At 41.9% G+C, this 23,684-nt stretch overlaps 1 protein-coding gene across 5 annotated transcripts in view; it reads right to left on the minus strand.

Annotated features, from left to right (window-relative positions):
• Positions 1-1,161: 1,161 nt before the first annotated feature.
• Positions 1,162-23,684, minus strand: part of NCK1 (NCK adaptor protein 1) — a 157,518-nt gene continuing 134,995 nt past the window's right edge. For all 5 annotated transcript variants that reach the window (XM_089671945.1, XM_089671944.1, XM_089671943.1 and 2 more), the window contains 2 exons: positions 13,241-13,950; positions 1,162-2,037 (listed from right to left, as the gene is read on the minus strand). In XM_089671945.1, the coding sequence (XP_089528071.1) occupies positions 1,843-2,037; positions 13,241-13,950 (905 nt within the window). In that variant the 3' untranslated portion in view covers positions 1,162-1,842. The remainder of the gene's footprint in view (positions 2,038-13,240; positions 13,951-23,684) is intronic.

The following is a 23,684-nucleotide window of genomic DNA, read 5'->3' on the forward strand; positions in this document are numbered from 1 at the left end:
ATCAGTTTAGTGGTGTTAACAGGGCACATAGAGAACAACTGACTTTCTTGTGCCCTTGCATGTAGAAAAACTGAAGTCTCTGAACCATGGTGTGAACAAGCCCTTAAGAATTCTATCAGAGATGGACATCGGGGGAACTCTGTTGTGCATCCCTACTGCTTTATGTAAGACATACATTGTGCAACAGGAAACAACAAAACAGTAGTAGGCAGTTTTTTTCTATGGCATTTACTGGACAGGAAGTCAGCCGTGTCTTGTAAAATACTGATGCTAACAACGTTACCTTCAGTTTAAGTGTTTTCAGTTCTCATAATATCAAAAAACTTTTAAATATTTGTCCATGAATGTTACTAAATTCCTATTCACATAAAGAGATATGGAAAATTTTACAGTTTACGTATTGCAGCCATTTAAATCTCTTTGCTATATACAATAGCTCCCATTTTTCCTCCCTTCGGTATATCAGTGTCTTTGAGACCTGGAAGTTCAATACTTGAATACCAATATTAGGATAACTAAAGCAGACCTATAGTCAAAGTAAGACTCAAGCGGCCTCCGAACAGCCTGTGCCTTCAAAGTCACACCAAATCCAGAATCATGAACCATTTTTGCTGAACAGATCTGCAGATCAGACTGGCTAAAGCTGGTCATATACTAGTAGAATTTCATTCAAAATTTTTTTATCATAACATTAGATTTTCTACTCGTTAGTGGGGTCAAGTCAATGTTCGTTTTCAACGATGGAAAATTTCTCTCGAACAAACACATTTCTATCAGTAAATGTGTTCGTTCTAAATTTAGTTAATTTGAAATTCGTTCCCTTAACAAAATGTTAAAATCATACGAAACTTTGAAGTACTTTTGAAAAACATTCGCCAAGTCTTCAAATGTACTTATCAGAATTTTTGTGCAAATACTCATTCACAAATCTGCTGGCCAAAATATATGGCCAGCATCAGTTTTCCCTTCAGTAGCAGATATGGTTATTGGACTGCAGAGCAGCAGAATCTGCTGAGAAGGAAAGTACTTCCGATACCTTTTATTACCTTAAGTGAATAAGTTGGGCAAGGCAGCTCAGGACTTAATTTGATTATGAGTTTGCTTGAGGAGAAATCAACCATATACAGATTGCAATCGCATCACAGTCAGCAGAACAGTAAATAACTGATAGAATATGACTTTTTATGGATAGGACAACATACAGCATTTGGTATGACTATTTTGTATGTGGGTGCATTAAATATTTGAATATGCAAATAACCTGGAAGGCAATTAACATTTTGTAAACAAATAAATATGAAATGTCCTGGATAGGAACAGATGGAGACAATCAGTCATACACAGTGCCAATCTGATAAACAGCAAGTGCGACAAAGTACAAGGCTAAATCCACAGTGAAAACAGCATTCAGTCCAGGCCACTACACACCTTTCAGATTCACAGTCCAAAGTACAAAGTGGACAACACTAAAAGCAGCACAAAGATGTAATTGTGGAGTTCTGGTTTCAGATGGTAAACCACAATCCCATCACTCAGAACCCCAAATGTAGATAAGATACATGTTGTTGATACAAGTCTTTGATATGTTACAATAATAAGGCAGAATGTAGAAAATAAGGAGGGAGATGTACAGGGGTGGAAGTGTGTAAAGCAAATAAAAAATAAAATGATAGCATAATCCGATTCATAGTGAGAGTAAGGTAACAATACAGGTAATGTCCTTCTCAGCAGGGCCAGGAGATGCCTTTGGTTCACTAGTGGGGTTACCAGTCTATACGAGTCCAGTCTTTTGGTGAATGCACCTAACCTGGAGTTTTACCCCTCAATTCCCACGAGATGCTCTCAAGACAAAGGCTTGACTAGATAAAGTTTCTCGCCATGCTCGCTGGTAAAAATTGGAGCTTTTTTGTAATGTTCTACCAATTCCTCCATGGTGGTAAACTTGCGCTGGCCGATGCAATACACATTGTCTTTCATCTGTACTTTGAAATGCTTGTTCTTGCCTTGAGCTTTCAGCGACACAGAGAAGTCATTTGGCTTTAAAGAAGAAAGAGAAAAATATTAGAATATAAGACATTAATTGCAAGACATTTTTAACAAATAATTTAAAGCCAATACCATCAAATAAACCTCAAGATTCTCCTCCATGATCGTATTTGTTCAGCATACGATTATTTGAATTGATCAGGTTTGCAACAGTTACTTTAAAACACTTTTCAGGTGCAGTATCTCACAGAAGTGAGTACACCTCTCACATCTTTTCATGTGACAACACTGAAGAAATGACACTTTGCTACAATGTAAAGTAGTCAGTGTACAGCTTGTATAACAGTGTAAATTTGCTGTCCCCTCAAAATAACTCAACACACAGCCAGTAATGTCTAAACCGCGGGCAATGTGTCAACATTTTGCCACTGGAGTTCTCTTCCACTCCTCTATGACAACATCACGGAGCTGGTGGATGTTAGAGACCTTGCGCTCCTCCACCTTCTGTTTGAAGATGCTCCACAGATGCTCAATAGGGTTTAGTTATGGAGACATGCTTGGCCAGTCCATCACATTTACCCTCAGCTTCTTTAGCAAGCAGTGGTCATCGTGGAGGTGTGCTTGGGGTCGTTATGTTGGAATATTGACCTGCGGCCCAGTCTCAGAAGGGAGGGGGATCATGCGCTGCTTCAATATGTCACAGTACATCTTGGCATTCATGGTTTTCAATGAACTGTAGCTCCCCAGTGCCAGCAGCACTCATGCAGCCCAAAACCATGACACTCCCACCACCATGCTTGACTGTAGGCAAGTCACACTTGTCTTTGTACTCCTCACCTGGTTGCCACACACACTTGACACCATCTGAACCAAGTAAGTTTATCTTGGACTCAGAAGACCACAGGACATGGTTCCAGTAATCTATGTCCATAGTCTGCTTGTCTTCAATAAACTGTTTGTGGGCTTTCTTGTGCATCATCTTTAGAAGAGGCTTCCTTCTGGGACGACAGCCATGCAGACCAATTTGATGCAGTGTGCGGCATATGGTCTGAGCTCCCCACCCCTTCAACCTCTGCAGCAATCCTGGCAGCACTCATATGTCTATTTCCCAAAGACAACCTCTGGAAATGACGCTGAGCACGTGCACTCAACATCTTTGGTCGACCATGGCGAGGCCTGTTCTGAGTGGAACCTGTCCTGTTAAACCGCTGTATTGCCTTGGCCGCCGCCCTGCAGCTCAGTTTCAGGGTCGTGGCAATCTTCTTATAGCCTAGGCCATCTTTATGTAGAGCAACAATTCTTTTTTTTCAGATCCTCAGAGTTCTTTGCCATGAGGTGCCATGTTTAACTTCCAGTGACCAGTATAAGAGAGTGAGAGCAATAACACCAAATTTAACACACCTGCTCCCCATTCATACCTGAGACCTTGTAACAGTAACGAGTCACATGACACCGGGGAGGGAAAAAAGCTAATTGGGCACAATTTGGACATTTTCACTTAGGGGTGTACTCACTTTTGTTGCCAGCGGTTTAGACATTCATGGCTGTGTGTTGAGTTATTTTGAGGGGACAGCAAAGTTACACTATTATACAAGCTGTGCACTCACTGCTTTACATTGTAGCAAAGTGTCATTTCTTCAGTGTTCCATGAAAAGATATACTATTTACAAAAATGTGAGAGGTGTACTCACTTCTGTGAGATAATGTACATTTTGAATATGGATCATAAAGTGGTTCTAAAGGCAGAGGTGTTGCCTTAATTCTCTGCATTAAGGTAAAACCCCTTCTGTATGCAGCCCTCCCCCTAAGCTCCTCCTTATACTTACCTGAGCCCAACTTCAATCCAGCACTGTGATGAGAGCAACTCGAATGTTTTTTTCTCAGTATGATAGTAAAACAGATGCCAGTCTAACAACTGGCTTCTGTTGAACAGACAGGGGGACACTTGGACCAAATTGTGTCCAGTTTCTGCCAAACCGGACGAATTTCAGTACACACTATCTGGCTTTAGGCTAAATCACCCAGCTATATGTCTTGGCAATGGTCCAACCAAGCCTGTTCCATTTTCCAACTCATTATTAGGTGTTCACATGCCTCCATAAGAGAAAATAAATTAAAATTGTGCAGCACTGGCCCTCATGTCTACACAGAGTCGGAGAATTTATTTTTAAGTAGATCATCCCCAGCATCTAAAAAAATAAATCTTGAATGGACAGGTACAAAAATGAATACATTAAAAAATAAATAAAATAAAGCTTTAGTGTCACTTTAAATTAGTTTTTTTTTTTTTTTTTTAACAACAAACATGTCTATAATTACCTGCTTTGTGCAGTGATTTTGCACAGAGCAGCCCCGATCCTCTTCTTTTTGGGTCCCCCGCCGGCTCTCCTGGCACCTCCACCACAAGCAGTGCCCCCCAGGGAAAGCCGCTTGCCCTAGGGAATGCTGTGTGCTTGACCCCGAGCCACTGCTGTGCATCCATAAGACATATAGAGTCGCAGCTTGGCCTCGCCCCCTGCTCCGTCCTCATTAGCTCCCTGGCTGTGACTGAAAGCAGGAGGAGCAGAGGGGCTCCCGATGCTGTCTCAGCCACTGAGGAGGAAGAGTCCTCAGATAGAAGAGGCTGTCGAGAACATCGCTGGATCGGAGAGGGCTCAGGTAAAGATGGAGGGGAGGGGTGCGCTGTACACAAAAGGTTTTTTTTTTTTACCTTCATGCATAAAATACAAGGTGCCTATATCATCCCACAAGTCTGTTCAGGGTGCTTCAGACACAATCAGCAGAAAATTGGGCTATGTCCCTGATATTTGGGGACTAAATAATATAAATTATTTTAACTTAAATATGGAACAGCCAGGATACCCTCTTGTATGTCTAACCATACAAGAGCCAAAGTCAGAGATCTGGAAAGGGGGAAATTTCATGGTGTCATTGTACCTTATTGGTATAAGTTTAAATGTAACAAAATATAAACTAAACACTTTACAATCCCCCAACACAATATGCTTAGAGATAGCGAACAAAAAAAACCAAAAAGCTTCCATTTTACCCAACTTTGTTTTTCCAGCTAAATTGGATTTCATCTTTTAAACAGACGTTGCTACAGAATCCACCCTAAAAGAAATATGCGCTTTGAAAAAACAGGGGAAGCATCAGGTTCACTTAGCCAACGTCTCCCCAGTTGCAGATACAATACTTACCCTCCCTTCACTCCCCTGATGCATTCACCTTTAGGAGTATAGAGAATATGCCCTTTGAAGGCCACTCTAACCTAGAACGTGCACAGATTTATTGACTCACTCCCTGCCCCTTTGTGACAGCACAGGTGCATAATGACTGCTCACTAAGGCATCCATCACTGTATCATGTGGATAAATCACGTTTGCTATACCCAGGGACCTGGTATTTCACTTCTGGTGTGTGAACAAAGCAGTTAGAGAAGTGAGGAAAACTATAGGCAACTGTGGTGACAGCCGTTAAAACGAAATCTCTGTGCAAAACAAAAATCCTTTCCTTGCAGTGGGACTGCCGCCTCTATGGGCCTTGCATCACACTTGATAACATCAGAGGGCCTGCAACTACTGGAGGTTGAAGGCCGGTGTAATAGCTTAGAGGGAACCTATGGGAGAGTGGAACAGGTAACTAAAGTGCTTTTTCTGGTACTCTAGACACACTGTAAGCATGCAGCCCCACTGCAAAAGGGACAATTTTATTTTTCCCTGGAATTCAGTTTTAAGTGAAATGATCCCTCAACATCAGTTGCCCAGAAATATGCAGATTCATACTGAAAAGTGGTTTGAGCTGTGACAGATTAGGCAGATCAAAGTAATGCGACAATCTGGCAAAATACCATGCAGAAGACTGAGTTATTTCATGGTTCGGTCCCTGCAGCCCTTGAAGTATATCTACCAACCTTGACCATTTGACATATGGGTGCAATCATATGTTTGGGCACAACATACACCAGTAGATTAGAGACAAAAAAACCTTAGACATATCTGTAAATTCCATATCTTGGAGCACAGGACACAGCTATCGATTCCTACACCATGGGTTATATACCACAACCTTCACGCGACTAGGTACTGGCAAAAAGCTGAGTTATCCATATATTCCTGTCGTTTCCATGAGACTCCAGCTTTTTACTAGCAATAGGGAGATCGCAGAGAAAAGAGGGAAGGGACATGTGTCTTATGGATATGGAATTTACAAGAACATCAAGATTTTAAACATTTAAAAGTGTATAGTGCAGGACACAAGAATTGATTCAAAGATCATGAGGTGTCCCCAAACAATTTGAGAGGTGGGAAAAAAAATAGCCAAAAGAGAAGTCCACAGAAAAACAAGGGTCAGCAGACTTGGACAGTTGACAGAAGCACCTTTAAGTACTCATCAGCAGAGGCTCAAACAGCAACCTGACAAAAAAAAAAAAATGTGAACAGAGAATCAGGTGGTTGCCCTGCAACTTTGTGAGAAAAAAACAGATGCTAAATGCATTAAAAAGCCCAACAATCCCAATATCCCTGAGAAAATGTGCTCAGGCTGGGAAAGAGGGACTTGCTTCCCGAGGGCAGAAGTCCTAAGAAAAGAACAAACGCAAATTATCCCAGCCGGGTAGAATAGGAGAGAGAAATCCCACAGAAGATCACCTGTGAGGAAACCGAAGAGGGGTCAGTTCCCAAGGGCCACCATGGACAGGATTTGGAGCCATGCTGTGGATATGAGAACACCGGCTGTACTATTGACCCATGCTTATTCATGCTGAGATGCAAAGCACAGTGGGTGCCTTTTAAATGTAAGTGTTGATTTTGGGAGCTTTTAATAAACGGTTACTATTCGAAGATCATTACTGTGGTCCCAATCTACATTTTGCATGTGATGTACCCGTGGTGAGGAATACTGAGGAGGAAGGAGCAAGAGGAACAGATGATGCCACAAATGCCCAAGGTGGGGCAACAAGTGTGTTATGACCTTGATTTGTATTGAGGTCCATTGCACAAGGTTAGAGTATATTATCACAGAGAAAAGAGGAAGGAAGAAAAAGCACATCAAGGTGGTGGAGGAATACAGCTTTATTGGATATTGAAAGACCACTATATTGTTTTCAGTTAAAGACTGTCACATTATTTGATGGGATTGCGCTGCATCGTTGAGGACGTTATATATTAGGGAAAGAGGTGCGTCCTTCCTGAGGGCAGAAGCCCTAGGAAATGAAAAAAAAAATGCAAATTAACTCTGCCGTGTGGATGAGGATGGAGAAATCCCACAAAGGACCACCCTGTGAGGAAACAGAAGAGGGGGTCAGTTCCCAAGGATGGCCATGGATGGTAGACATGGATAACTGTCCTAATCCCACCCATAAGGTGAACTGTAAACAGTCTGACATGCTTTCAGGGCAGAACAGAATGAAATTCCCACAGAAGGTTATACAAATAGCTTCAAGGAAAGCAAGAACTGACTTCCAGGATATTCGGGTTCCATTTGAGCATAAGAAAAAGATGGCTCTCAAAAAAGAGAATAGGTGGAGCCAAGGCAGAACTACAGCTGCCAGGGGCAACAGCGAAAATAAGCCTCTATTCATACAGAGAACCTTTTAAGGGAGTAGCCCCCTTGAACACACAGAAAGGGTGAAGCAAGGGCAGAATCACCTGAAAGCGGAGCTCCACCCAAAAGGGGAAGTTCCGCTTTAAGTCTTTTCCCCTCGCTTCCCATTAAGGACTGGCACCTTTGGGAAGCGGGGGCTGTATTTTAAAAGTCAGCAGCTGCAGATTTTGTAGCTGCTGACTTTTTTTTTCTCTCTTTGTATATTCCCTTCCTAACATCTGCACTGAGACCCAAAGGGTACTAAGGGCTAGATGTTTTTAGCGATTCCAGAACAGAAGAAGTTGCAGAATGAGGAATGGGAACAAGTTTTGTTTCAGAAAGAATTTACTGGGAATTGTCAATTTTCAAGGAGTCATAGAAGTATATAAGCAGATTAGTGAGCGCACTCTATCAAGCGGCTAATTGCACTAAAAGGAACCACAAAACCTTTCTGTATAAATTCGACAAAAAATGGAAAGTGCAGCACTATAAAAGAAATAAATAAATATATAAACTGTCCTTTTAAAGTGATAAACTAACAATAAATGTCCAATGTAGCCGTAACAAATGAGATGAGTGGTCCAGAGGAAAACTTCAAACAGCTCTGATGTCATCCAATATCTCAATACGAAAGGAATAGGTAGATTGCCCACTTACCAGAAGCGCAATCTTAATGCGCATGTAAAGGTCATATGTAGCCAGGGTCCTGTATGGATACTGCCTGGAAATACACTGATGGTTCCTCACTGGTATGGGGGTACCGGTCTGGTCAGATCACACTGCTCCTCAGATCCACACACAGAAGCCTGAAATGCTGGGGCTGAGGTATGAAGGCTCAGTGCCAGGTATAAAAAGTAAAGGTGTTCATAGTGTAGTATTGCTAAATAAAGATTTATTAAAACCAATGTGCAAAATGAAACACATACATAAATGTGCCTGTAGCCTGTAGATGATGAAATGGGCTGTTAAAAACACCTAAAAGCACTGACCAGTATGACTCAAAGGGTGGCCGCCGGACCTCCTGATCCGGCGGCGTGACGTCAAGGCTTGCGAAGGCTCCTAGAAGTGTTGGAGTTGGCAAGCAAGTTTACATATGAATAATATGAAATACATTGTGCATTTAGTTAAGTTTTGATAATAGATGACAAAAGAGGCAATAGAGTTCAAGTACGCTAGAGATGGATGGGAAGGGACAATGCCACAGTATTAGACCTAGGTAACTCAACTAGTGAGATTAACAGGCTTTAAAGAAAGTTATCGGGGACGGGCTTCAGCGCAAGTAGTTCCTGAAAATCCTGACAGCATAGTGATAGTTACCAGTAGGAGGTAAAAAGCTCTAGCTAGTGAAGCTAACTTCCCCACACAGTGAGGAGGAGAGTCCCAGTTACACAGTGTGGACAAACAGGGTACTGGCAGTCTTAAAAGAATCCACTAGCATAAGCCAAAAAACCTCTCATGAAGGGGCAATCAAGGGGTGCTAATGAGAGTATGCTCCCGAAAATGGAACCAGGCATAGAAAAAAAAATGTCACGCTGAAGGAGAATGAGCAAGAACGATATCAGGATTAGACCCAGGTACCCTGGACAGTTAGGTGAGGAGCCAGAGAAGGATGCAGGATCAACCTAAAGGGAGAAGTATAAGCATCAGCATTTGGGCAAAGGATTCAAAGAATCTGCCACAGGAGCATTGTAGTAAAATTAATCCAAGACACCCTAAAATAAGACCGCTCAGGATTTTGATTAAGGGTCTAATAAAATAGCACCACAGAATTTGGTGCTTTTCTAGCAATGTGGCATTGATGGGTGTATAGATAGTTAATAAAACCCATAAAGCTGCATTTGCTATTAAAGAAGGTAGAAAATCTCACATGTGAAATGTAGTGAGATCTACAGGCGACCAGACAAAGCTTAGCTACTGCGGTAGACCTGCAGGAGATCTTGCAGAAGCCTAGTTACTGCAACAATTAGAACAGATCTTTTAAGGATATGATAGGACATGCTTCCCTAAATGGACAAGGGTTGCGATGTAGAATTTAGAAAGTCCTTGTAATTCTTCCTAAAAAAGGAAGATGACCACCCCTTATAACTAAAGGGAAGTTGTAGGGAAATGGTCTGCTTTTTGTGATGCTTTGAATAGTAAATAGAGGCAGTAGAAAGGAACAGAGAGGTCAGCTCTTTTGTGTAACTCTCCAAAAGACAGAGTGAAATGAAAGGCTGGGATGTCTGTTCTAAGCTTGAGCAAATATCAGTAGACATCCCCCACCTCAAGGGGTGCAGATGAATGTTCAATGTAAACATAATTTCTAAACCAGGTCCAGTGGGTTTAGAGGTGGAGATTTTGCCACAAAAGGCTAGACCTGCCGTATATGGCGACTCCTGGAAGGGTGAACAGATCATACATGTAAGGTAGGGGAAGAACAAAGTCACTGTAGCCACCATGTGGCAAAAAGATTAAGGATTAATTTATTGAAACATTAGTGGGAAAAATGTCCGAGTCCCCATAGCCTTCTTGCAAATTGGCAGTTTAGGATGTAATCCAGGGATAGAATTAGGGAAGGGGGAAGGGGGGAGGGGGCTGGAGAAAGTTTATGGCTGTTGGCACCTGCTGTGCCCAGAACTAGTGATGGCCTCTGGAGTAGATCAGATTTAATGGCAGAAAATTTAGTTTCAGACAGACAGGCTGCATGTTGTGTATTTGTTGGTGAGCCTGAATCAGGGGGATGGAGCAGTGTTCGTGGACAGCCTTGTTCCAGAGCAAGAGAACTGCCATCAACCTGATAGGTACTTGGGATTCCTCAGGGCCTGCAGCAGACTTCTGCACTGTTTGTACCATGTGCTCCCACTCCCAAGCACCTGTAATCTACCATTGCTAAATGAGGATCTTCCACTCATGGTATTTCAGTGGATTCACAATAACCCAAGTGCGGAGTTCTTGTTGCTGCGTCTCTGAAGTATCAGGCAACAGGTGAGACAGCAAACGACCGGCGAATGTTGGCGGCGGAAGATGGCAGCCGTAAGTGCAAAGAAGAGCCAAATAGGCACTATGTCACCAGCTAAAAAGGAACTTCTGGTAGTCAGGTGGAAGAAAAAGACACCAAATATAAAACCGGTATAAAAACTTTATTAATGTTACCTATAAGGTTGGATAGGTGAGACAATGACAACTCGGGCAAAAACACTTGAAGTGTAAATTACCCCATAACGTGCTTCTTGTAGGATAAAATTATATTTAAAAAAAAAAAAAGGAAAGAAAGCGCAGACCCTAGAGCAGTTAATCCTTTTATTATTAATTAAAAAGTTAAAACCAGTATAGTCAATTTTTTTCAGTGAATGTACAAGCACATCCATTATAAATGAGATCTGGTGGAGGGATTTGTGTAGAGACTTTTAGCCACCCTATCACATGCACATACAGACTGAGCTGCTGGAGGAAGTAATAGAGCCGGCACTTGTATGCCTGTCAATCCCACTGTGTTGCCAGGGACCCGGAAAATGTCCAGGGACTGGGGTTAGCCCAAAAAGAGTGGATGCTTGTACTGCATGTGAAGCACTGTAAACAGGCTGCTTAAATCAGCCAGTTACAAACACAGCTGGAGGAAAACTCAGATAACATATGCTGAAAAGAAAAAAATAAAAAAAACCCTTCACATGGGCTGATACACCTGGTGGCATTCTGTTGCCATGGCAATGTGTTTTGGGGGGGGGGGGTGTTCCCCCTTTTCCAAGGCCACGGCATTACTGACTACTCCTGCAATTAATCTGGTGGCAAGTTAACACCTTACGGTTAATATTAAAAGTGGATATATATTTTATCACATACAAGCGCTAAATAACTGCATAAACATAATAGAGCCGAAACATATTACGTTCAGTATTAGTTTTTATTGCAAAGGTACAGGGAAAGCCTTTGTTACTTTGTCAGAATTGCTGGTCTCACCCAGAATCCAGGCTTTGCCTGTCATGACTAGAGCCCTCTGTTCCTCTAAGATTGTAAGCTCTAACGAGCAGGGCCCTCTGTTTCCTCTTGTACCAAATTGTATTGTAACTGTAATGTCTACCTTCATTCTGTAAATCACTGTGCAAACTGTTGGCGCTATATAAATCCTGTATAATAATAATGACTGGCATACCGCCAAAGGGATTGGGTGCTATAAAAATGGACCATGGCCCTGGACCTGTAAAATATCCTGAGGATAACTCATGAGCATCAAAAGTATCCAAACGCCCAAAGCAAATATTACAGTCTGAGGCCACTGTTGCAGGGTCCAGGTATGGCATCCAAGATGTACATCAAGGGTAACTGATCCAGAAACTTCTCATGAGCAATCAGCAGTCAGACCTTGATAGTAGTGTCAGTTCAAAAAAGAATGAAAACTGGTTAAAAAAAGAAAATATTCTGCAGCATCACCTTCGGAGACTTGCAAAAACTGGAGCCTCAGAGTGGGTGGGGTTATATTGACTTGACACATTGAGGGGTGGTCACGGCAAAGCTTTCGCCATAGCAATCACCTCAATTTAAAGGCATACTGTATAACCCATGGTCTAAGAATCAATACCCCTGTCCTGCACTGTACAATTAAAATGTTGACTTTTCCATAGAAAATCTAAATATGTAATAATGTATAGTAAAGTATACAATTAAACTGTAACATGGCCTGCCAGCTTCAAAAGACATCTAGTAAATGAACACACAAAGAACCTGACCTCCACATAGTCAGGTACACATACACAATCTCTAAGAGAGTGTATTATGCTTTGCCGGGGAAGAATCAGCAGTAGGTGCCCTGATGTCTGCCTAATGCTGCTTCTTTTCCTGCCATTGCTGACTGCTAGATTTTTTTTTTCATTATTTCAACTAGGTTTAGGAGAAGTGCTGCAAAGCATACAAAAAAGTTTGGCAACCTTCGTACTGGATTTTGGATTTTAAACATTGTGAAACCACAGTTTTGTCATTCTGGAAGACACACTCTGTTCTTAGATCATTTCTGACATACAGTGAACACAGCAATAAATGTGACCCCCTCCCCATGCAGAGGAATCTGGGTCCTTGAAACCAGGGCAGAAGACAGTACAGGAGGGCATTCCCACAGGATTTGAGCATCTCCTCGCGTGTAGTGAAGCGCGATAACATGACCCATGCCTCCTAGAGGAGGCCAGGTTCCCAAGTAAATATTTTCTTTCTTAGAATGATGCATTTTTGCCCAGTCTTTATATATTTTTTCTTATACAGTTGTTGCAGAACTGTAATGCAAACTGGACCTAGAAGGTCTGCTTAATTTATACTTGAAAATATTTTTCATCCCACCTATAAATTACTTTTTGATGAATGGCCTACTAGAGCAGATTAAAAGCAAATATTAAAAGTAAGCCTTTTCACTATAATTGGCAGATAGAACATTGCTAGGATTTAAAAAAAAACAAACAAATTTTGCTTTGTTATTCTAGCGAGTAGAATAGAAATCAACGAAGAAAGCTTAAGCTTGAAAGAAAGGTACCACAACCAGAAGGCACTTTATAGAACCTGAAAACATGGGCTTTTAGCTATATGAAAAAACTTAAAATTTAGGCTTTAGTTGTAGTCCTTTTGGAGCTTACAGGCTACATGGCTCCTGCAGTCTGTCAAGCTTTAATGAGCTTTGATTGAGCATGAAAAGCAGATTATTAGCACTTACCGAAGATTCACTATCTCTGATTAGGAAGTCCCCCTCATGTCCTCGTTCATTGAGTGCCATTTCTGCCTGGTGCCGTGTAACTTTTCCATAATACCACGGATGGCCAGCAAAGCGTCCAGAGACAGATGGCCCTATATAATCACAGCGGGGAGGCAATGGCTCATAACCTGAGCTGGACTGAAAGTTCTGCATTATAGTGACGTAGTTCTTTGGTACAAGACCCACCAGGCCATTGCTCTTTCGGCATTTCCACCATTCAGGATCATTCTCTGGCTTCTCAATCACATCCATCATTTCGCCTTTCTCAAAATTAAGCTCCTCCTCATTGGATGAGCTAAAAGGATACAATGCCTGGACCACATGAAGTGAGCGACCATTGTTGAGATTGTTGACAACTGCTGCCAATTTTTCCGATAAAGTTCCTACTTGGTCACCAGAGGGGCTATCATTCTCCTCAGTCACGTAGTTGGAGGGGAACCAGCCTATACGTCCATTGTAACTGCCCCTCCACCAGCCGTCACTGCACTTTTCCATTACAATCACCTTCGTGCCTTTCACTAAAGATAGCTCATCATCCCTTTCAGCTGTATATGTGAACTTAACATAAGCTGGCATGTTAAGATCATACAGACGTTCTGTGTCAGAGTAGCTTTCATCTGCTGTGGAAGAGGAATCAGGCATGTTCGTTTTCCGCTTCACTTTTCCAATACCTGTAATACAAACACAAAATAAAAACATTCAGAAAATTACTGTAATAAAATTTCTTAAAATCATATCTAAAGATCAAACCTTTTGTATACAGAAGGGAATTAGTAAAACCCGTTTTTTTTATTTTCCATATTTTGGTTTTTCAAAGTTTTAGACTTTTTACTCACTTTGTTGATAGTGGTGTTTGTGGCGATAGTGGTAACCAGGTCAAATTAAAAGGGTAAATCTCCTTAAAGTGGAACTAACCCTCATCAATTTAACTGATCCCAAAACCGTTCCATTCAAAGCATGCCGTGAACATTAACGGTCACAGTTGCTTGTGCTCTCAACCAAATTATGCTGCAGATCAAATAGAGGCTAAGGTTGCAGCTTCTGTGGCTATAAAGGAAAGGAAGGCTTAGTTCTGCTTTAATGGGGGCACAGACAGCAATAAATCTTAACACAAGTTCTGAACCCAGAGCACTCTATACAAATGCAAAGGAAAAAAAAAACGGCTTTAGATGCATTAACTATCCTTGAGAATTATAAAACGTGGGAATAAAACACCTATAGCCAGATGGCGGCCGGGCAAACAGCTCGTCCCTCTGGGTGGACGCCACATGGCGTCCTTTCAGGCATGCGCATGGCGCCTGCCCGCAGGGCCATGCAGCAGCGTGATCTGTCACCGGCCATGTACCTCGGGTCTGTGTACCGGCCCCGTTGACAGTACCATGTGACCTATCATAGCAGGTCACATGACAGTTGTATACAATGGATGGCTTCCTTTCATGCCATTCATTGTATACAAATATCTAGCTGTGAATGGTCACAGCGATCACATGCACAAGCTGGGCCAATCACAGCCCAGCTGTGTCACGTGATTAGCTGTGACCAAATCACAGCTAAGCACAAAAAAAAAAAAAACCCTGAATGAATTGATTTCATTCAGTTAAATGCTTGCTTATAGCAAAGAAATTCTTTGCTATAAGCAAATTGTGTAAAAAAAAAAAAAAAATACTGATCACTTCCTCAAAGTAGTACAATGTTCCTATGGTAACATAATACTACTTTGGTCAAAGTGAAATATGAAAAAAAAAAAAAAAAAAGAAAAACCGTATTAAAAATACCTTTTTTTTTCTAAGTTATAAAATTTTTTTTCGTACTGTCACCAGTCAGTGTCCCTGATCACCACCATGCCAGTTATATGATTACCCTGTACTGCACTGGTGACAATATGTAAAAAAAAAAAAAATAGTGACAAAAAAATTACAACTTCAAAAAACTTGCGATGCCTCTTATGAAATACGTCGGACTGTCTTCTTTGCAAAAAGGGGTCATTTGGGGGATATCTGTACTGTTCTGACATTCTTGGACCTCAAGAAATTAGATTGGCCATCAGTACTTCAGGATTGATCAATTTGCAGATCTATACCATAGTTTGTGAACTCTATAACTTTCCTACAAACTAAAAAATATGTCCTAATTTGGGTTATTTTCACCAAGGAAATGTAGTAGAATACATCTTGGCCTAAATTTATGAATAATTATTTATTTGCAAACTTTTATAACAGAAACAAAAAAAACTTTTTTTTCAAAATATTTTTTGTTAAATTTAGCAAAAACTCAAAACCCCAGTGGTGATTAACTACCACCAAACGAAAGCTCTAGTTGTGTGAAGAAAATGATAAAATTTTAGTTTGGGTACAATGTTGTATGACCGCACAATTGTCATTCAAGGTGTGAGCGCTGAAACCTGAAAATTGGCCTGGGCAGGAAGGGGGTAAAAGTGCCCTGTATGCAAGCAGTTATTCACTGCGGTACCGAGGAACAGGTAAGTGTCCATTTTTAAAATTTTGTTACATTTTCACTGGAACTCCGCTTTAAGCAGAAATGCCTGTAAATTGCGTGCATTCCAGCACCCGCAGACAAAATGCACTGCTATCAGATGCGCTGGTGGGCCATTAATTCCTAATGACATCCCCACGCATCTGAAAAAGCAGAATGTTTTTGAGTGCATGAAATCGCATAATGCAAAAGAGGCAAAGATTTTGAAAAGGTGAAAAATGAATGGGTCAGGCACCGCCCGGCGGGATCTCTAGTGATCCACAGAATGGGATTCCCCAGGACGCGGAGTCTAAGTCCCAGTCTGCCTTTTCACCAGAGCCCCCGATGGTGGGGATGGACTTGGTGCAAGACTGAAACCAGGTCGCGACCCCTGAGTGCATCCAACTGTGGTAGAGGGGTCCCGCTGAGGGTATGTGCCAGGGGTGAGCCTGATGTGAAGAGGCTGACAGGTCCAGATCCCGAGCGGGATGGATGGATGACAGTCAGGAGTAAGTGTAATCAGACTAGCCGGGTCGGTAATAGTGGAGGCAGGTAGGTACCAAGCAGTAGACAGAGAATAGCCGGGTCACAAGCCAAGGTTCAGCAACGGAAGGTCCAATAATAGTATAAGCAGCAGGCAGAAGAGCAGTCAGGGACGAGCCGGGGGTCAGAGCAGGAGAAGGTCAACAACTATCAGGACAAGCAAGAACGGCAACAGGAACACACTTCAGAACTCAGGTACAGGAACTAGACCTTGCGGCAACGTGATCACCGCCTGGCCAGTTTAAATAGTGCGCCCTGCACCGTCATTGGTGCCAGGCGAGTGCGCATGCGCGGCCGCAATTGCCGCCGCGGACGCCCAGGTCCTACTGCCTGCACATTAGTGCGCCTAGGCAATCTGCGCATGCGCAGACCTGTGCGCCGCGGCGAGACCCTTAGTCCCTGACAGAATGGGCTGCTGTGCCAGTGCAAATGCAGCATGCAGACAATGATGTGAACCTAACTTAAGAAACAAAAAAAATACAGGGCCATTAAAAGAGAAGTATTGGTTTTGTTTTTCTCTTTCTTTAAATCATACTTACCTAGGTAAGCGGTCATCTGAAAATGCATCACAGGAGTGCAGTTCATTCACAGAAGTACAGCCAAGTAAGGTGTACTTCTCCTTAAATTAGTGGATATATATGGATAGGAGAATAGAATAGAGAGTCAATTTAACCACTTTTCTACCATAAAAACTTTCAGGTTTTGCACATACAACCCCAATTACAAAAAAGTTGGGATGCTGTGTAAAAATCTACATAAAAACAGAATGCAATGATTTGAAAATCTCAAACCCATATTTTACTTACAAAAGAAAATAGAAAACATATCAAATGGTAAAAAACTGAGAACATGTACCATTTTATAGAAAAGGGAACACGTCTCAAAAAAGTTGGGACTGGGCAATAAAAATTTGACAAAGTACAACCTCACTGCCAGAAAAGTTGGGACAGGGTTATGTTAACCACGGTGTAGTATCCACTCTTCCTAACAACACTATGTAAACATGTGGGAACTAAGGAGATCAGTTGCTGGAGTTTTAGGAGAGGAATGTCCCATTCTTGCATGAGCATAAGCTGCTCTAAAACCTGAATATATCTTTCGGTACTGATGGTGCCTTTCTAGAATTGCCAGTTACCCATTCCATATGCACAGAAATGCAGGATTTTGAACTGAGTGCCAATATGCCCGACGATCAACATCCTCTAATCCAGAGGATGCGGCACCCAAAGTTGCCAAAATAATGAGTACTTATGCCAGTGTACTGTATTTTATTGTTATAAGCAACCATCTGGGGGGGGGGGGGTTTGTTTAGGGTGGAGAGGCAGGGAGGGGGGTGTTTGAGAACCCCACAGCTGCCAATCACTGCCTTGCACTACAACAACCAGCAGACCCACCCTGCTCCCCTTAAAGAAGATCTGCAACAGCTTAGACACCCAGGGAAAGTTGTCAGATATGGGGGGAGGGCAAGCCTGGCTCAGGGCAGGACACTTTAGCACTGGGACACACTACTCACCAGAGTAGAATCCTCACAGAGCCACCTCGAGGAGGGGGAACAGAAGGTCGCCAGGAAGAGGCTCTGACTGAGCTAAGGGTGCGGGACCAGCAGAGGGGACACTGTATGCGGGGACACTTAACCCTTGCCGCAGCTGTAGCACCTGCCAATATCATCCATGGGTGCAGTGTACGTCAGAGGCACATGTTCAGTTAACACCCCGCACCCATGGATGATACGACACTGGTCTGATGGCAGCGCTGGTCCCCTGAAAAATGCCGTTGAAGGCAAACGCCTTGCTTGCCTCACAATAGATATGAAACCACCTGCAGCGGCTGGTACACTGATCGGTGATCCACTGTGTCCAGTGGACACAGCGAGTGACAGATCTCGTCATTTGGTTATAGGCCAGGTGGAACTGGTTAAATATAGTTCTAACTGCTATGGCAGCTGGGCGTGTGTTTAAATCTCTGTTCTACCAGCCACCATTTAAAAACGGGGACAGTGGACAAGTGGTTAATGTATGTAAACCGTAGCAATAAAAACATTCCTTATATACTCCTTTATGGTCTGCTTTCCAAGTTTTTATTAAGGACTACAGAATGACTAACCTTTATATTTTAGAGATCTAAGAGTGGGAGTAGATCATTAATATAGTAATAGAAACTTGGCATAGCTGACAACACTCAGTCCAGAAAAAATGTGTTGTCAGCCCCCAACTGGGCTTTAGAGATGAAGGCAGTTAAAAAAATATACTTCTGTACTTGCAGAGATTTTAAAGAGACAAAATACAAGGAAAGATGTATATATTGCACAGACGTACTGCATATGTGTTTTCATTTTTTTTTTCCCAATACACGTTAATGACCTGATGGATATGCAACAAAGTGCCTCTACCTATGAAATCTATGCCAGCTCTGAAGCAATCCTACCGAAGAGCCATTAATCCTGCCACTCCCTGACTTGTGATGACAGGACTCTCAGCAGTGTTCCTACAACTGATAATCACCCACTAGAGATCGTGCCTCCGTGTCTTAATGACGCCGGATGCATTTCAGCTGTTTAACATTTGGTTGCTGGAATTATTTCAAACATTCTTTCCTGAGACTTTAATGTCTTTTTCCTGTTGTGCACAGCGGCATCCTGCTAAAATCTTCTTACAAAACACCTCCTAAGAGGCGCAGTCTTATTTCTAGCTTGCAGCTGAACCATGTAAACATTAACTTCTGCATATACAGCCTATGAGAGAAAAAAATATGTCCATTCCAGGTTAAGTGTTACATGCTACACCAACAATTCTGACACAAAGCTAACTACATTTACTATTAAAAGTTCAACTCCAGCATTTTTGTTTTCCCACACCCTGCCAGGCTCCATTCTCTGATGTCCACCACCACTCTCTTTAAATCCTTATATACGTACCTAAAATCTTGACCGTTTCTGCGATATTACCATATAACTAAATTGCTGCATAAAATTGTTGACGATATATAAAGATTTGTAATAAATTAATAAAATTGCTCCCCCACCTGACAATGATCTTTGGTTGTAGAATTATGTATATATATTATATCTTGCTTTTTTGATATGCATATTGATAATTTTTTAGATTTATGTTCTGCTCCTCATGGCCTTCTGAGGAAGCGGCTTTCGCCGTGAAACGTCTTGAGGAACAGATGGGGAGCAAGCTTTATAAAGAAATGTGTAGTTACTGTATTTTGATATATACAACTGTTGTTACACTACATTTATAACACTTTTTTTCCCCATTAATATATCTATGATTGTGTATCTGGCTGGCACAGAGAAAGTCCTGATATTTTTTCCTTCCTTTCTTATTTTAGGTGTTTTTGCATAAGTTTGGTTTTAACCTTAGGTCGGCATCAAAATAAGTCTGCCAAGTGAACAGCACTCTGGTGGTTTCCAGCTGTCCGACAGCCCCCCCACCCACTTTTCACAATAAAACAGCTCTTTATTCATCAACGCTCATGCTCCCTACTATGGAAGCATGTGTGTTGTTGAATGGCTGTACTTGTCATTTTCACAAGCGTAGAGTCTTGAAAGTTTGTGAAAAGGACCCCCAAGCCGTATACTGCACTTTCTAGAAACATGTACACATGGTTTATTTTGTATATCTGGATAGCTGTGCAAATGTTTATCAAATATTGTTAAAACCGATTGTTAACTAATATTGTTATCAGTGCCACAAACAAGCATTCTCCAAAATGGTGACAAAGTATAAAAGCTAAAATTGTATCTTATTACAAAAATATATGTAATGCCGATTGCCCACTGCAAAACGCTGATAGTGTTGATGAGGTGGAAAAATGTGAATGCACAGATGAGCACCCCAAAATGCCAATTGAGGCCAGAAAATCCCAAAGGAGTGAGGCAATGACAAGTCTGGCATTTCAAAAAGTTGAGTTTTAGAGCCAATTTGGGCTGAAATCCTCTATTCGGAACCATTTGAGAAAAAACTTTAAAAGCGTTCTCCTGTTGGTACAGAGGTAAAGAGCCTTTGATCATGGAGCTGTTGGACATGAAGGGGAAAGTTGGAGTGTATGAAGCTGGAAGGAAAAAGAGTGCGAAACTCCAGTTTGTGGCCCTTGGAAAAGACACTCTGGAACCAGGCATTAAAAATATTATTGGACCACAAGGGAAATAAAAATCCCTCCACTTACAGACATGAAGGTGAGCCATCACTGTGAAGAGACCTTAGAGCCAGCCCTGGCTTGTTTTGAAGACTATGTCTTCCTATGAAAGTATGTTTTTTGGCTTTGACTTTGGATTGAGAGAATGAAAGAAGCCTTCCTAATCTTCAGGGTAGAAGACCCCCCCCCCCCCCCCCCCGGTAGAGGCACAAACCTTTTAATTTGGGGTAGCATGGCAGGACCCATCAATGCAAGGACAACTTTAAGGAGGGCCTCTGTTTATCTACCTGGCCTGATCAGGGGATTATTCTTCATGAGCTCCATAGTTGTCTTATTATGGTGACCAATGCATCCACCTGAAAGATTTTAGCTGATGAAGGAAATTTTAGGGACCCCATACTGGATACTTTTCAGCAGATTCCATGTGCAGCTTCAATAAGTGTGCCAATCGTCCCCTTTATCTTTGAAAGAATGTCTGTAGCAGGCATATCATCCTGATCTATCTCATCAGAACGCAAGTAGTCTTCCTCAGCTGATTGCTCCTGTTCCAGCACCATGTCTAGCTCAAGTGCAAAGTCAAAGGCAGACTCAGAATGGGAGGCCTGAGCGGCACAGCGGTGACCCTGCTGTGTCTAGGGTCTCTTCAAGGTCAGAAGTCAGAAATTCTGGCCATGAAATCCAACACTGTGGCAGTCTAAGAGGCTGGCTTGGTCAATGAGACAAAAGAATAACCAGATGATGTGAATGTACAATATATGTATGTAAAGCGCTGCATATATTGACATCGCTATATATGTACCTGAAATAAATAAATAAATAGAAGGGTAGGGTGTGAGAATGGGGCAGCATTACAGAAAAGCTCCACACCCCCACCCCACCTTGTACCAGTTTGAAATATAATCCAGAGAGCAAGTGAGATTAAAATCTCAGCAGAAAGAAGAGGTCCATCGCCCAAGGACACTAGCGAAAAACTAATGCTAGCTGGGATTGGGAGGAGATACATACGAGGTGTCCCTGCATATAACCAAGTCGTAATGATTTTAGAAAACCTGTGTCCTGTACTGGTAAAAACATAACCTCAGGATCTCAAGTTGCTATCTGCATAACTAAAGCGGCAGGTGCAATATACACAGGCAACTATGGCTAGGAAAATCCAGCTTGGTCTACCATATTTCCCATGACCAGAGTTAGTCTGCAGAAGTCATGTAAAGGCCCACGGAAATTCAGTTATTTCTACCCCTGCTAGTTCGACTGGGCATGGATTATTGTACAGCAATAGATTGCTTTAAAATGCATCGGCGGCCAAAATTTAAATTATTAATTCCAACATTGTAGCTCAGTTATTTCTAGCCTACTCCTATATACAGTGGCTATAGAAAGTCTACACATCCCTGATAAAATGTCAGGTTTCTGTGATGTAAAAAAAATGAGACAAAGATCAATCATTTCAGAACTTTCTCCTCCTTTAATGTAACCTATAAACTGTACAACTCAATTGAACAACAAACTGAAATCTTTTAGGTGGAGGGGAGTAAAAATAAAAAACTAAAATAATATGGTTGCATAAGTGTGCACACCCTTAAACTAATACTTTGTTGAAGCGCCTTTTGATTTTATTCCAGCACTCAGTCTTTTTGGGTATGAGTCCATCAGCATGGAACATCTTGACTTGGCAATATTTGCCCACTCTTCCTTGCAAAAACACTTCAAATCTGTCAGATTGCGAGAGCATCTCCTGTGCACAGCTCTCTTCAGATCACCCCACAAATTTTCCATCGGATTCAGGTCTGGGCTCTGGCTGGGCCATTCCAAAACTTTAATCTTCTTTTGGCGAAGCCATTCCTTTGTTGATTTGGATGTATGCTTTGGGTCGTTGTCATGCTGAAAGACGAAGGTCCTCTTCATGTTCAGCTTCCTAGCAGAAGCCTGATGGTTTTGTGCCAATATTGACTGGTATTTGGAACTGTTCATAAATTCCCTCTACCCTGACTAAGGCCCCAGTTCCAGCTGGCACCACCCCTAAAGCATGATGCTGCCACCACCATGCTGCACTGTGGGTATGGTGTTCTTTTGGTGATGTGCAGTGTTTTTACCAAACATATCTTTTGGATTTATTTCAGGTACTTCTATAGTGCTGTCAATTTACGCAGCGCTTTACATATATATTGTACATTCATATCAGTCCCTAATCCTCAAGGGGCTTACAAACTAAGGTCCCCAACTTACATTCACACATACACATACTAGGGCCAATTTAGACAGGATCCAGTTAACCTACCAGCATGTGGGAGGAAACTGGAGTACGCGGAGGAAACCCACGTAGGAACAGGGAGAACATGCAAACTTCAGGCAGGTGGTGCCATGGTTGGGTTTCGAACTAAACGGCCCTAGTACTGTCAGGCGGAAGTGCTAACTATTTAGCCACTGTGCTGCCCATAATTATGGCCAAAAATTTCAACCTTGGTTTCTTCAGACCATAACACATTTTCCCACATGCTTTTGGGAGACTTCAGATGTGTTTTTGCTAAATTTAACCGGCTTGGATGTTTTTCTTTGTAAGAAAAGGCTTCCATCTTACCACTCTACCCCATAGCCCAGACATATGAAGAATACAGGAGATTGTCGTCACATGTACCACACAGCCTGTACTTGCCAGATACTCCTGCAGCTCCTTTAATGTTGCTGTAGGCCTCTTGGCAGCCTCTTAGACCAGTTTTCTTCTCGTCTTTTCACCAATTTTGGAGGGACGTCCAGTTCCAGATTAACTTTATTTGGGGTTAATCAGAGGCACTTTAAATGATGGCAGGTGTGTACTGACTCCTATGTAACAATTTTGAATGTGATTGCTTAATTCTGAACACAGCTACATCCCCAATTATAATAGAGTGTGCACAAGTATGCAACCACATTATTTAACCACTTGAGCTCCAGAGGATTTACCCCCCTTAATGACCAGGCCTTTTTTTTGCTGTTTGGCGCTGCACTAATTCAAATGATAATTGCGCGGTCATGCAATGCTATACCCAAACAAAATTTACGTCCTTTTTTTCACACAAATAGAGCTTTCTTTTGGTGGTATTTGATCACCTGTGCGCTTTTTATTTTTTGCGCTATAAACCAACAAACCACGAAAAATTTGAAAAAAAACAATATTTTCTACTTTCAGCTATAAAAAATATATCGTAAACTCAAAGTTAGTCATAAATTTAAGCCAAAATGTACTCTGCTACATGTTTTTGGTAAAAAA

The sequence above is a fragment of the Staurois parvus genome, unplaced genomic scaffold (assembly GCF_062004578.1).
Source record: "Staurois parvus isolate SC_StPar_1 unplaced genomic scaffold, SC_StPar_1.0 ptg000116l, whole genome shotgun sequence".
NCBI classification, from domain to species: domain Eukaryota; kingdom Metazoa; phylum Chordata; class Amphibia; order Anura; family Ranidae; genus Staurois; species Staurois parvus.